The sequence below is a fragment of the Muntiacus reevesi genome, chromosome 11 (assembly GCF_963930625.1).
Source record: "Muntiacus reevesi chromosome 11, mMunRee1.1, whole genome shotgun sequence".
Lineage (NCBI taxonomy): Eukaryota > Metazoa > Chordata > Mammalia > Artiodactyla > Cervidae > Muntiacus > Muntiacus reevesi.
In genome coordinates this window covers 83,421,602-83,437,078 of record NC_089259.1, presented here as the reverse complement: position 1 = coordinate 83,437,078, position 15,477 = coordinate 83,421,602, and the positions used below count along the sequence as shown (strand labels likewise).

The 15,477-nt window shown below is 43.6% G+C and overlaps 1 protein-coding gene across 1 annotated transcript; it reads right to left on the bottom strand.

Moving 5' to 3' along the window:
• Nucleotides 1-2,551: 2,551 nt before the first annotated feature.
• CHAMP1 (chromosome alignment maintaining phosphoprotein 1) lies at nucleotides 2,552-11,666 on the bottom strand. The gene is made up of 3 exons (XM_065902175.1): nucleotides 11,474-11,666; nucleotides 7,599-7,719; nucleotides 2,552-5,251 (listed from the first exon to the last, which is right to left on the bottom strand). Exon 3 carries the CDS (start codon nucleotides 5,211-5,213, stop codon nucleotides 2,769-2,771), a length of 2,445 nt encoding a protein of 814 aa, XP_065758247.1. The 5' UTR covers nucleotides 5,214-5,251; nucleotides 7,599-7,719; nucleotides 11,474-11,666; the 3' UTR covers nucleotides 2,552-2,768.
• Nucleotides 11,667-15,477: the final 3,811 nt, after the last annotated feature.

The following is a 15,477-nucleotide window of genomic DNA, read 5'->3' as shown; positions in this document are numbered from 1 at the left end:
CTTTTTGATATATTCCTCCAGAATTTCCTAAGATCCATGCGACTGAACTGAACTGATAGGGATGCTGAGCATTTTTCATGTGTCTAATGGCAATCTGTATTTGTTCCTCAAAGAAATCTCATTTCTGTGAGAGCAGAAGGGCAAAGTCATAGTCAGCTCAGTGCCTGACCAAGAGGGCCCCAGGGCGGGGCTCAGCCGGGGAAACCTGGATGAACGGGGTTCCCCAAGGCTCTGCTTGTCCTGGAGACCAGACGGGCATGAATGAACGCTGCCGCCTTGTGGCCGTTTCCCAAAACAACCGCAAAACCAGTGCTAAGCAAGAGAATTCCAGAAAAGCCACCAGTTCTGCTTCACTGCCTACTAAAGTCTTTGACTGTGTGGATCACAACTGTGGAAACTCTTACACAGCGAAAAATACATAAACAAATTTAAAAATAAAGTAAAGAGGTTCTAAACTAAGGACACAGTTTACCCCTTTGAGGTAAAAGGAGAAAAAACTGGGAAGCTACAACTGAGGTGAGCCAAGAACATGGTGGTTTACACAACTAAAATTAAGGCCTTAATGCCAAAACTACACCTGCAATACAACTACTTAACCTAGCACCAAATCTATCTTATGATAGTATTATTAAAAACCCACATGAGATGCCAAGTTATAGGATCTAGCTAGCTTCCCCTTCAGCAGACACACGGAGGACTCTCTGAGAAGCCTGCACCAAAAAAATTTTGACTCCGAAGAACCTGTTGCATGCTGTTACATGCTCAGACGTGGTTGTTTTGATTGCAGGCTTCAAAACAGTTTCTGGGCACTGGAGGCCCCTTGTTTTTCTACTCGTAATTTTAATCAAGTCAGCATATAAGACAGCTGTATCTAAGACACCTCGCCCCTCCTACCTGTCGGCATCACGTCTAGGAGTCAACGCCACAACTCCCAGGCTTGTTGTTAAGCTGCCCAGTGTAAACCAACAATCCCATCAAGCAGTGCCTTCCCTGCCAGACCAATGCTCTCTGAAGTGACAGGTCTGGAGTTTATGAGACCTTCCAGCATTACCTAAGCATCGCATTCCCAATCGGTGTATGCACTCGAATTCCATCAAACAAGCACTCCCTTCAAGTGCCTGGGAACAGCTTGATAAAAGCCAGTATCTCATTCCTGGCTACAAATCAGAATCTTTATGACACTAAATGCTTCCTATTGTTTAAATGAAACAGTCAGGATTGACCACCACCAGGATTAAGTGACCTTTAATAGGCTAATGTGGATTGATGAGAATTTTCATGCAAAGCCTCATGAAGCTAGGCCTCATGCATCCTTGGTTTCCACTTTCATGGATTCAACCAATCATGGATCAAAAATATTAGAAAAAATTTCCAGAAAGTCCCATAAAGCAAAACTTGAATTTGCCACTTGCTGGTAACTATTTACAATGCACTTACATTGTGTCAGGCACTGCAAGTTATCTAGAGATGATTTAAAGTATGGGAGGATGTGTGCAAGTTACATACCAACACTAAATGCTTTTAAGAGCCTTGAGCATCCCTAGATCCTGGTAACTGCAGGGTGTCCTGGAACTAATGCCCTGTGGACACAGAGGGACGGCTGTACAGCCCCTGCACCTACCGGACCGCTCTGAGAAAACGGAGCTTAGAAAACGCTGCTCCAGGTACGAAAATCAGTGTGAAAACAAGTGGAAACTGGAAATAATGGAATTTGGTATCATAACATGAAAATTACACAAAAGAAAACACACAGGAAAATGTTGCTAACATGAAAGCCTTTGTTTTTAATTTGGTTGATACACATTTGACAAAATATTTTAGAATAAAACAATCCATAAACAGTCACCAAGTACTTACAGTAACAACTGTGAAAAACACAGAACTGACGTATTCTTAAACAATGTTTATTTATAAAACTTTTTGTGGTGAATCTGGAAGACTTTCGGTTCTGCTCATGACCCTGGTCTGAAGCCCCAAAAGATGGTGCGTAAGGCCCAGGAGGAGGTGCAACTCTTAACACATTTGGCAAGTACGGATCACCTGCTGGTACGAGCTCAAGGCGGAGGGAAGGGCCAGACCCTGGGGCTGGGGGACAGAATGGAAGACGCCCCAGGAATCAACTAAGGGCAAGGCCTAAAATCACGCGCTTGTTTCTCAGCTTCCTACAGAAGACTGCAAACTGTATTTTAAACTGACTCAATTTCCCCTTTTAGCAGAAAATCAGCAACCCTGAGACTCCAAATTTCCATGACATAAAAGCTAATAAACACCTAAAAGTGGTTCAAGATTACCAAACTAATATTTTGTGACCAAATATAAACTTTAAAATAATTTTTATGATCTGAAAACACACTTAAAGAGAAAACTACTCAGAATTTTCATGCCTAATTCTTAAACATTCTAACGAATACTTTCCATTGTCCGAAATTAGTTGCACAAAAAGATGTAACTAGATGTTTCAAACTGGGTATGACTTAGTCTTGTTATATAGAACACCTACGTCTTCGCATTACTCAAATATACTAAAGAAATTAGAGAAATTTTACCCATGTGAAATATACAATATGCATTTATTGACTTATACAACAGCCACATAAACAAGAGACCAAGGAAAAAAAATAACAAACACTTATCTTTTGTCACACTACTGAGACAAACACAGTACACCATAAACATCAATACCTACTGACCCGACTAGGCTTTCTGATACTTTCAACAAATGGGTTCAATAAACTCTGTAGAGCACATATCCACAGCATGTTTAAAAATCAGATTTGCTGCTCCTCCAGTGCAGGTTCCAGAGCTTCCATCAGCTTTTTATTTGCTTCCTCATTATGCCGGCTTTGACAATGAGTTAAATGTTTCTTAAAGCCTCTTGGAAAATTTGATTCAAAATTACAACGTGGACATTTAAGCAAACTTTGCCCATGAGCAGCTACATGATTTTTAAGGAGAGATTCCAGAAGAAAAGCCTTTCCACAAATTGTACATTTGTAAGGACTATGGACATTATGCTTGTTAACCAAATGATGCAAAACAGCTCCTTTTTTCATCGCGCGACAGCAACAGATTTTGCAATAATACTTTCCTTTTCCACGCTTCATGTATTTTGCAATCTCTTCTTCAGAGATAAAAGCCTCTTTTTCTTCGGTAAACTGCAATACATTTTTGGATTGCTCTGGACTAGTAATGTCCATTTTGTTCTCTTTACTAAAATCAATAGATTCCACATCAACCTGCTCTTGATCACTGCTTGATTCTTGACCCTTACTATCTATCGCATCCAAATCTGTTTTTATATACTCACTGCTACTAAGCTCAGCATCAGAGTTCTCTTGGTTGTCTTTCTTGAGCTTCTTTGAGGAAGGAAATAAAGTGTCTTCTAAGAGTTTCTTAGGTGTAGCCATTAGTTCTTCCTGAACTAAAACATCACACTTTTGATCATCTATGGCATCTGCCTGGAGTTCATCACCAAGCTCAACTGCCTTCTGAGACTCCGAGAAGATGGCAGATTTTGGAAGTTCAGGGAAAGGGGCATGCTTCCGGGGCTCTGAAAAAAGAGCACGTTTTCGTGGTTCAGGAGAAGCAGGAGGGGCGGCTTTGGCAGACTCAGAAAACAGGGAAGGCTTTCTAGGCTCAGTATCGATAGAGAGAACAGGTTTCCAGATATCAGAGACTGCTTTTGGGGACTCAGATGGCCCAGAAGGACTTGGTTTCCGGATCTCAGGGAAGACAGGTTTCTGAGGTTCGATGAAGAAGGAAGACTTCCAGAGATCAGGGGAACCACCACGGGAACTTTTCTGGGACTCAGGAAAATCAACTGAAGCAGGAGATGTTTTCCGCTGATCAGGAGAAAACTTCCAAAGTTCTGGAGACCCTGAGGGCTTTCTGAGTTCTGGAGATCCTGCTGGACTCCGGATCTCTGGGGACAGTGTTGGGCCTGGTTTGCGAAGCTCAGGAGACACTGGAGGAACTGTCTTCCAGTGTTCAGGTGACAAGGTGGGAGCGGTCTTTCGCAGCTCTGGTGGGCCAGACTTCCAGGACTCAGGAGATGCAGGAGGAGATTTCCAGGAACCAGAGGAGACTGATGAAGACTTCCAGGAGGCGGGGGACACAGATGGAGCTGGTTTCCAAGGTCCAGGTGATACAGAAGGAATTGGTTTCCAAGGTCCAGGAGACACAGATGGAGCAGGTTTAGCTGGCTTCCAAGGCCCTGATGCTGCTGATGGACTGGATTTCCAAGACCTGGGGGATCCAGGTGGCCCTGGCTTCCAAGAGCCTGGTGACACAGCTGGGGCTGGCCTCCGAGGCTCTGGGGAGACAGCAGAGAACGGCTTCCAAGGTTCAGGAGACGCTGATGGGGACAGCATCCTTGGCTCAGGGGAGAGAGTCCGGGCTGGCTTCCGAGACTCTGGAGATGCAGTTGGGGATGGTCCCCAAGGTTCTGGGGAGGCAGCTAGCACTGGTGACTCGGGGGATGGGGCTGAAGGCGGCACCAATGTTTCTGGGAAATGGGAGTGTTTCTGGGCTTTGGGATTAGTCAGAGTGGCCTTTACTGGTTCAGGAGACACAGGAGCAAGTTTCTGTGGTTCTGGAGAAGGAACAGGGACTAGTTTCTGAGATTCAGAAACAAGAGGGGCTGGTTTTGGAAGTTCAGAAGAAACAGGGGCCGGTTTTGAAGGCTCAGGAGAAGGAAGGGAAGGTGTCTGTGGCTTAGGAGAAACAACGGGGGCAGGCTTCTGAGAGTCCAAGGAAGGAAGAGGAGCAGGTTCTGGTGATTCTGGAGACGTAACTGGGCCAAGTTTCTGTGTTTCTATAGAAAGGGCAGGGAGAGGTTTCAGGAGCTCTGCTGAACTGGAGGCCGCTTTCTGGTGTTCAGGAAGAGGGGGGCTTTTCACAGGTTCTGCTTCTTTGTTGAACTGATTTTTTGGTTTCTCATTCCATTTCTCTGTGGCCGAATGTTTGGATGTGATGTGATAGTATACATTAGAGTACATCTTGCTGGTAAAAAAGCATTTATGGCAGTGGAACAGCTTTGCACTTTTCTGGTAAAATATCATTTTACCTAACCCACCGGCATCCATTTCATCACAAAATTCTGGATGGACGGTACCCATGTGGATTTGTACATTTTCATAATCTGTGCCTCTGAAATTGCAGTGGTCACACTCCAAACGTGCCGACGTCTTACGAAGTTCCTGGAATACTTCCATTTTTCTAACATACACGATTTTATTCTTTAAAAACAGTGCTGCAACAAAGGAGAAATAAATGAATGATTTTCAGGGATCATAATTTTGAATGAAATGCTATTTCTAGTCCATTGTATACTTGAAAAACTTTAAGTCTAGAATGGCACATGCATTTATTATATAATATCTCTATAAAGACTGTGAAGAGAAGGTAAAAATATAACTAATTTTTAACCAAGTTCCAGGAACTCTGCTATTTTTACATATATCATCTCATTTAATCCTAACAATATGACTCCAATATTATTTTCCTCTACAGATGACGAACCTAATGTTCAAAGTCAATTACCCAGGTTATAAGACTATCAGGAACCCAAGCTTGATTCCAGAATTATCTACTGCATGTGCCTTACACTTTAACTCTAATTCCCCGAATCAATAAACTGTTAGCACACAAAGGCTAAGCAAACGTCAAGGTTAAAAGCTAGGCTACTCAGGCAGAGCAAGAAACTTTAGACCCCCTTTACAAAGTGCTTGTTAAACTAAATCTAACTACGAAAAGACAACTTTAAAAAAAAGTCTACATATCTTGCAATGCTTTAAACACCCTAATGTATTCTGACCCGTTCATTTAATGAGTTAATTATCCTGTGCCCTATGCTCTCCTGGGCGTCTGGGTTTCAGGCGAGTCTTACAGTGTGGGGCTTGCGTCAGCTGAGAAGATATGAATGTGGAGGGCAGCGCAGAGAAGGCTCTCAGCAGAGACCTTACAAGGCGTGAGGCAACTTGTTTGCCAGAAAACAGGACTTTTAAACTTGTGAGCTAATCTTCTTAGGCAGTAAAAGTTAAGAGAAACTCACATACTCATTCACGCTGACAAGACATTCACAGAGTGTCACTTCCCAGGGGTAGTCACTGTACTTATGTATCACTAAAGAGAAGTTCTATGTTTACAAAAGGGCACAAATACATTCTACACAAATGAAGTATTAAACATATTTTTCTGCAATAAGCTTCCATTTAAGGAAGAGAAGTCTGTGGCTCAGGAGAAACAACAGGGCCAGACTCCAAGGAAGTGAGAGGAACATGTTTTGGTGATTCTGAAAGCAACTGGACCAAGTTTCTGTTTGTACAGTAAGGGCACATACAGATTTCAGGAGTTCTGCTAATCAGAAGGCATTTCCTAGGGTATCTTTACACACAGGCTAAGCACTGAAATTCCTTATACAGATCTTTGAACATGAGGATATTTTTGTAGAGGCAATTCCTAGAAATGTTTTGAAGGCACTTTGCAACTGAAACTGATGTTTTACCAAACTCAAAAACCTGCAGTACTATTACATACCTTATATACCAACTGTGTCTATGTGAGGAGTAATTCAATAATTCCCAACTCCCTCATCATCAGAGGATCATTAAACTTCAAATCCTTGCTACTCCTTAGGTGAAAACTGGCATCTCACTATTGTTTTAACATTCTCTAATGAGAACAACTAAGTATCTTCCCTTTTTATCAGCCACATGTGTATCTTTTTTCTAGGATGGACTTTATGCATTTTTCTTAATTATTTGTAAACAGTCTTTGTGTATAAAATCAGCCATTTTATGGAAACTATCTTCTCAATTTACCATGTCTCTTGACTTTATTTGACTTTTTACTTTTTTCCTAAACTATTTATAGTGAGTTGGCCAAAAAGTTCATTCAGATTTTCTGTAACATATCATGGGAAAATCCAGAAGAACTTTTTGGCCAACCCAATGCAACTGGTTTACACAAAAATTAAAAACTTAAAACTGTTTATCTTATGACTGTGTTTTAAATTATGCCTTCTCACTCAAATATTTTTTTAATAACTCATTATTTTTCCTATGATAACTTCATTCTCTTCTTACATATTTGTATCTTTAATTCTCTGGTATCCAGCCTGTTTTTGACCCCAAATGTATAGTTCTCATCTCAACATTGATTACACATGTAATCAATGACATATAATGTTCTTTTCTTGACATGCAGCATTCCATTTAGCAATTACTAAGTTTTATGATTCTATTCTGGACTCTATTCTATTCTCCACCAGTTATATCTGGTATGCCCTTCTTAGCATGGATCCAACAACTGCTAAAACAGATTTTGTAACTGACATAATTAATACATGTTCATATACCACTATCAATATGGGTATGGATGCTTTTAATGTTTTCCCTTAAGAACTCCAAGCACTTTAAAAAAATGCACTCATCATAAAATATTCTCTTAAATGTTAGAAAATGAGAAATGTCAAAAGCACACAAAAATATATATATGCAAAGCAATGCTGCTAGAATATCACTGTATCAATTAAGGACAAGTACTTTTAGAACAGGGAAGAAATATAGACCAACATGCTTTTTCATTAGTAGACTTACCAGTTGTCTTAGAAGAATTCTTTAAAGCGGTCTTCAAAGGGCAGGCAAGTGTACATGGCTTTTGGACTAGACCACAGAAAACAATGTATAGTACATGAAGGACAAAGATGAGAAGTTGAACCTGAAAAAAGCAAAAGGAAGGGTAATCAAAATTACTTCACTGTGAAAATCTGTGCCCTCTATAATAGAATTCTGATAATTTTTCTCACTATTCTGCCCCTTCCAACAGCAACAGGGGTCCAATCCAAAGCCTAGACATTAATAAAATGACACCAAAGATGACAGTAGCTAATATCCACGACACCACCCTCGTTGAGTTTCAATTTAGTGATCCACTACGGAATTATATACACAGAGTACATCACGCAAAATGCTGGACTGGATGAATCACAAGCTAGAATCAAGACTGCCAGAGAAATATCAACAACCTCAGATATACAGATGATACCACTCTAATGGCAGAAAACAAAGAGGAACTAAAGAGTTTCTTGATGTGGGTGAAAGAGAAGAGTGAAAAAACTGGCTTGACAACATTCAAAAAACTAAGATCATGACAGCCAGTCCCATCACTTCATGGTAAACCGAAGGAGAAACAGTGGAAGCTGTGACAGATTTTATTTTCTTGGGCATTAAAATCACTGTGGATTTTGAATGCAGCCATTAAAGTATAACACTGATGAAAAAGTGTGGTTTTGCATTGTTAAACTTTGCTGTTTGATATTGGAATACATTCTTAAATAAATGTAGTCATGATATACATCATTTTAACATGCATTTCTCACTTTATGGCTTTTTTTGCTAATGACATTACTTGCTGCTTATTTTATACTACGGAAATGATGTTAGACAAAATGCAAATTCAAGTGGTTTTTTAATTCGCGTTCAAAATGGGTCATAAAGTGCACCAGAGACAATCTGCAGCATCAACAATACATTTGCTCCAGAATCTGCTAACGAAACTAGACTGCAGTGGTGGTTCAAGAAGTTTTGCAAAGGAGACAAGAGCCTTGAAGATGAGGAGTGCAGTGGCCAGCCAGCAAAGCTGACAATGATCAATTGAGACGACCATCGAAACTGATCCTCTCACAACTACACTAGAGGTTGCCAAAAAACTCAACATCAACCACTCTACAGCTGTTCAGAATCTGAAGCAAGGGGGAAAGGTGAAAAGGCTTGATAAGTGACCAGCTCATCAGCTGACCACAAATCTAAAAAAATTCGTCGTTTTGAAGTGTTGTCTTCTCTTATTCTATGCAACAATGATTCATTTCTCCATCAGATTATGATGTGAAACAAAAAGTATATTTTATACAACAACCAACGATGACCAACTCAGTGCTTGAACTGAGAAGACGCTCCAAAGCACTTCCCAAAGCCAAACTTGCACCAAAAAAAGCTCATGGTCATCATTCGGTGGTTTGCTGCCCGTCTGATCCACTACAGCTTCCTGAATCCCAGCGAAATCATTACATGAGATGTATGCTCAGCAAATTCATGAGATGCACCCTGAACTGCAACACCTGCAGCTGGCACCAGTCAACAGAAAGGGTCCGATTCTTCTCCAAAACAACATCCAACCACATGTCACACAACCAATGCTTCAGAAGTTGAATGAACTGAGCTAGGGAGTTTTGCCTCATCCATCATATTCACCTGACTTCTCGCCAACCAACTACCACTGCTTCAAGCATCTCAACAACTTTTTGCAGGGAAAATGCTTGCACAACCCGCAGGAGGTGAAAAAGGTTGCCAAGAATTTGTCGAATCCTGAAGCATAGATTTTTATGCTACAGGAATAAGCAAACTTTACAGTTAAAGAAATCGAAACCTACACATTAATAACTTGCTCAAGGTCAGGCAACTAGTCAGCATCTGATGAAGGACCACAATAATGTTCTGCTATCTATCCTCAACCAAATTAACACAGTAGAATTTATTAAGATCTTGAAAGGCCAGTAAATGGCAATTACATGAAAAAAGCATGGCAAATTACATGCCAAAAGCAATTACATGAAATTTATCAAACATTCAGAAGAACCCCTGGAGAAGGAAACAGCAACCCACTTCAGTATTCTTGCCTGGGAAATTCCATGGACAGAGGAACCTGGCGGGCTACAGTCCATGGGGTCCCAGAGTCTGACATGACTTAGTGGCTAAGTAACAACGTATGTACACAGTAGCACTGCTCTTCACCTTTGCTTATTTTTTAAAAAATATTAAACTTCAGAGAAGTTTTAGGTTTATAAAAAAAATTGAACAAAAAGTTCTGTGTTCTCATATACCTCCTTTCTTCCTCCGCACATCATTTCTATTATTAACACGGGTAAATTTGTTACAACCGATAAACAAATACGTTATTGTTAACTAAAGCCCATAGTCTGCAACAGGCATCACTCCGAGTGTTGTACAGTTCAAACGGGTTTTCACAAACACACCCTGTCACGTATCTCTCGCAGACACACACAAACTACTTCCACTGCTCTAACAACTCCGTATTGCTCACAACCGGTCTCTGTAGTTTAGCTTTCCTGTATATATTTTTTTAAAACTGTGATAAAATATAGCATGAACTTTACCATTCTTCTTACCACTTTAAAAATTAATATACAATTCAAACTTACCCTTTTTAAATGCATGATCTAGTGGCGTTAAGTACATACACAATGTTGTACGGCCATTTCCATTATCCATTTCCAAAATCTTCATCATCAAAAACAGAAATTCTATACCCATTCAACAATTCCCTCTTTGAGAGGAATCATAAAATGTTGGGGGTTTTGTGCCCGGCTTTTTTTACTTAGCATGTATATACTGAAGCATGCATCGTAATTTCATTTTTTCAAGGATATGCAGCAGTCCACTGTACATACCACCACTTTTTTCCCACTCATCTGTTGACAGTCATGTAGACTGTCAGCTCCTTTAGCTACTCCGGTTGAACAAAGACTGTACTCGGCCGTGTCCGACTCCTTGCCGCCCCATGGGCTGCAGCCCACCAGGCCCCTCTGTCCATAGGGATTCCCCAGGCAGGAATACTGGAGTGGGTTGCCATGCACTCCACCAGGGGATCTTCCCAACCCAGGGATCGAACCCAGGTCTCCCGCATTGCGGCCAGATTTTTTCCTCACTCAGCCACCAGAGAAGCCCTCTTTTTGGCTACTCTGAATAAGGCTGCTATGGACACTGGTGTACAAGTACCTGGGTTTCTGTTTTCAATACTTTGGAATTTATACCTAGGAGCGGAACCGCTGGATCATACTGGTAACTTCAAACGGTAATTTCTAAACCATTTTCCATAGCTGATAGCCGCAATCATTTCACTTCCCAGAGAGCAAAGCAGGACTGTTCCAATTTCTCCAGGTCCTCATCAACACTTCGGATTTTTTTTTTTAACCAATACTAGCGAGTGTGAAGCGGTATCGCATGCTGGCTTCAATTTTCACAACGCTGATAGCTAAGAGTCATCCTTCGATGGGCTCTGGGGCCATCCACACACCTCCTCAGGAGAAATACCCACTGAAGTCCTTTGCCCACTTTTAAACGGCTTTTTGTTGCTTAGTTATCAGATACACACCACCCCACTCCGCGGGTTGCCCCCTGACTTCCAAGCGGCAGTAATGACAAAGCCCACACAGCCTAGGGGCAGAGAAAACCGCCTCCAGAACCAGGAGCTCGTGGGCCCGGGTTCCGTCGCCGCAGCGCGGTTTGGAAACAAAACGTTTCCGACCTCGGGCGGGATGACGCACGGCTCCCGCCCCAAGCCCCGCGGCCCCACCCGGCCCGCGGCCGCGCCCGGGGCCCTCGTCGGCGGCAGGCCCAAGCCTCCTCGGGGCAGCGGTCCGGGGACGGCCCTCCCCGCCCGCCGCGCTCCTCACCAGCGGGCCGCGGCCGGCGTCCGGGCGAGAAAGGAGGGGGAAGCTCGCGGTCCCGGCGGCTCCGCCAAGACCTGCGGCTCGGCGGCCTCCCGAATGGCGGCGAGGCGCAGGCGCGGGCTACGGACGCGCGAGCGTGCGCGCGCCCCCAGGACGGGCGGGCGCGCGCTCACGCGACTTTGGCGCCGCGCCCCCCGCGCAGACCAATCGGATCGCTGGTCTCAGGCGCCCCTTGCGGAGCGCGGCGGCCCCCGGCGGCCCTCCCGCGCCCGGAAATGACGCGCCTGCCGCCCCGGCCGCGCCCCGAAGCTCCGGGAGCTGGCGGGGCTGCGGCCGGTCTGTGCCGTCCGCGCACGGGCCCTGAGCCTTTGTGCTTCCCGCGGGGTCGCGCGCCCGGCTGCTGAGTCCTGGGCTTCTCTCTGCCTTTGCCCGAGTTCTTTTCCGTTGACAGCTCCTGAAAGCGGCTGGCCGCAGGGTTTCCGTGTGAGAACAGATGGCATCCGTTACCTCAGTTGCAGGCATCTCTAGTCTATTCCTTTATTTTTTATTTTATCCTCACTTTCACGCCAAATTCTAAATATTGCCTGTCCTTTTAGTTTCTGGAAATATTCTAACTTTAAATAGTAACGGGTTCGTTCTAGGAAATTTTCAGGTTTTTGTTTTTGTAGCAAAATGATCCATACATTTGACCGGACTTAATAGCTTTAAAAGAAAACTTTTCGGACTTCCCTGGTGGTCCAGTGAGCATCTGCGCTCCCTAGTGTCTCAGCTGGTAAAGAATCCGCCTGCAGTGCGGTAGGCCTGGGTTCGGGTCCCTGGGTCGGGAGGATACCCTGGAGAAGGGCTACCCACTCCAGTTTTCTGGCCTGGAGAATTCCATGGACTTAATAGTCCATGGGGTCACAAAGAGTCGGACAGGACTGAACGACTTTCACTTTCCCACAAAATTTCATAATTTTTCAGTTATCTTTTACCTGAGCTCTGTGGATTCCTCCCAGATAGAGGCACCTGTCTGGGCTTGAAGAGTACCTCGCTGGATTCCCTGTGCCAAACTCGAACTTCACTTGGCCACCACTGAATTTAGGATGACCGGCTGAGTAAACAACTAGGACTGATGTTTAAACCACCACACTCTCCATAAATTCAGCCCAGCCCAGCACTCTCTTCTCTCTAGTTTAGAACCTGACCCTGGGAACCCGTGGCTGCTTGTGCTCCCCTCACGTTTGTAGGTGTCAGTCAGTACAGTGCTTGTTCCTTTGGTTGGAAGCGGCCTCCTCTAGACATTGACTTCGTTACTGGCTACTTCAGATCTGAGATGGTGGTGGGGAGGGGGAGCAGAAGAGAACCAGCTTCCTTGGTGGAGGGAATGGCATGGCGGGGTGGGCTCAAGTGGGTGTCTGTGGGTCTGGGGCTAAGTACCTCAGTTCTGATACATGGTCTCATTCTTTCCAGATTATTGACCCAACTTCCACACAGGCATTTTGTGGCTATTTCAACCCTTTGATTGTAAGATGTAAATTATTTTAGCATCTGCATAGCAAGTCCCAATTCTTATGTCTATAAAGCGGGAACACTTTAGACTCCGTGTGCTGTTTGAAAACTTTCAGTGCTATAAGAAGCTGCCGCTCCGCCTACAATCCTGAATTCCTTTCCCTTTCACACTGTTCTGTGGCGGTGCCAGCGCAGCTTCCTCAAACCTGGTCCCGATGAACAGTTTGTTTTAGGTGACCACAGGTAATTAGTCATTTTCCACCATAGGGCGTAAGCTGCTAGGTTTTCATCCTGAATATTAGTGGAATTTTTACTCAGGAATATGTAACTTATCTCCCCAAATTTCCTTTCTCCAAATTTCCTTACTCCCCTATTAATCAGTTTTCCTTTGAAATTCTTGGTTTTAAGCAACAGAAACCAATTCTACCTGACTTAAGCAGAAAAAGAACTTACTGTGAGCATCTCAAACAGCTCAGAGTCAGCTGGAAGCTGGGAGTACCAGCAGTTCTGAGGCAGGGCTTGAGGATGCGTTTCTAATAAACTCCCAGGAGCTGCTGAGGCCTGGGGGGCCACTCTCTGAAAATCATCACAGCAGAGCAACAAAGTTCCTCATGCATTGAAACCAAAAGAAACAGACACAGTGACTCAGACTCCTTTAGTAACCAGACTTGTCCCTTGTCCGAGGGAGGGGAGTCTAGGGTGAGCTGCTCCAGCACTGCCACCAGGGGAAAGGCTCAGAGTGCATAGCTTGGGCCTCCTTGGTCACTTTAGGTGATAGTTTCTGCCAATAATATTGAATTGCTCCATTTTATGTTTATGGCAAGAAGATTGTGGAGAAAATTTAACACTGGATTATTGTTGCTGTTCAGTCACCCAGTCATGTCCGACTCTTTGTGACCCCATGGACTGCAGCACACCAGGCCTCCCTGTCCCTCACTATCTCCCGGAGTTTGCCCAAGTTCATGCTCATTGCAGCGGTGATGCCGTCCAGCCATCTCATCCTCTGACGCCCTCTTCTCCTTCTGCCCTCAGTCTTTCCCAGCATTAGGGACTTTTCCAATGAATCGTCTGTTTGCATCAGATGACCAAAATACTGGAGCTTTAGCATCAGTCCTTCCAGTGAATATTCAGGGTTGATCTCCTTTAAGATTGACTGGTTTGATCTCCTTGCTGCAACTTTCAGGAGTCTACTCCAGCACCACAGTTCAAAGCCATCAACTGTTGGCAGAGTAATGTCTCTGCTTTTCAACACACTGTCTAGGTTTGTCATCGCTTTCCTGCCAAGAAGCAATTGTCTTCTAATTTCATGTCTGCAGTCACTGTCCGCAGTGATTCTGGAGCCCAAGAAGAGGAAATTTCTCACTATTTTCACCTTTTCCTCTTCTATTTGCTATGCAGTAATGGGGCCAGATGCCATGATCTTAGCTTTTTAAATACTTAAGTCTTAAGCCAGATTACTGACAGCCTAATATATAAAAATTTTATCTTCTGAAAAGTTATTCCTTTGAGGATCTGATGAAAGCTTATATAGACCATTCCACAGAAGTGTACAGTATGCTTTTTCATAATATCATGATCCCAATCTGTGGAAGCTACCGATGGTCAGAAGGACAACAATGTCACAAGAGCACCCAACAGGTTTTGGGTTAAGATTTCCTGGTTTAGGGGGACTGATTCTGCCGTTTGTGATGTAGAGGATTTGAGGAAGCCTGTGAGCTCTCAAGGGTCTCCATTCCTTTTGTGGGAAAGGAAGAGCACTGAGGCCTCTGAAGTCGAGCTGGTCTGCTCTCCTCACCTGCGTGGCTGACGCCTGGAGTGCCTTCCATACAGAGGCACGTGGTGACCTCCTGTGAGCAAATGTGCCACTCCATTCAGCCCCTTTTCCTTATTGTTAATCGAGGTATACTTGACGTACAGCATTACATCAGTCACATTATCATTAGAACAATAGTACATAAGTTACAGGTGTGCAACAGTGATTCATAGCTTTCAAAGGCTGTATTCCATTCATAGTTACTGTCACACGCTGGCTATATTCCTTGTGTTGTACAGTATATCCTTGTAGCTTAAATGTTTTGCACACCATAGTTTGCGCCTCTTAACCCACTACCCCTATCTTGCCCCTCCTTCCTCTGCTCTCCCCACTGGTAAACTGTTCTCTGTATCTGTGAGTCATTTTTTGTTGTTGTTTTATTCACTAGTTTTCTGTTTTAGAGCCTACATATAAGTGATATCATATAGTATCTATCTTTGTCTGAGTTATTTCACTTAACATAATGCCCTTGAAGTCCATCCATGTTGCTGCAAATGGAAGAATTTCCTTCTCTTTTCTGGCTGAGCAGTACTCCATTGTGTATATATGCCCCTTCCCCTTTGTCCTTCTTCTGTTGATGGACACTTAGGTTGCTTCCAGACCTTGGCAACTGTAAACAGTGCTGCTGTGAACCCTGGGGTGCGTGTATCTGTTTGAATTAGTGTTTTCTGTTTTTTCAGATTTATACCCAGGAATAGAATTG

What these genes read in the sequence shown, in the direction of transcription:
- CHAMP1 (XM_065902175.1), bottom strand. Translation starts at nt 5,213, where the DNA reads ATGGAAGTATTCCAGGAACTTCGTAAGACGTCGGCACGTTTGGAGTGT.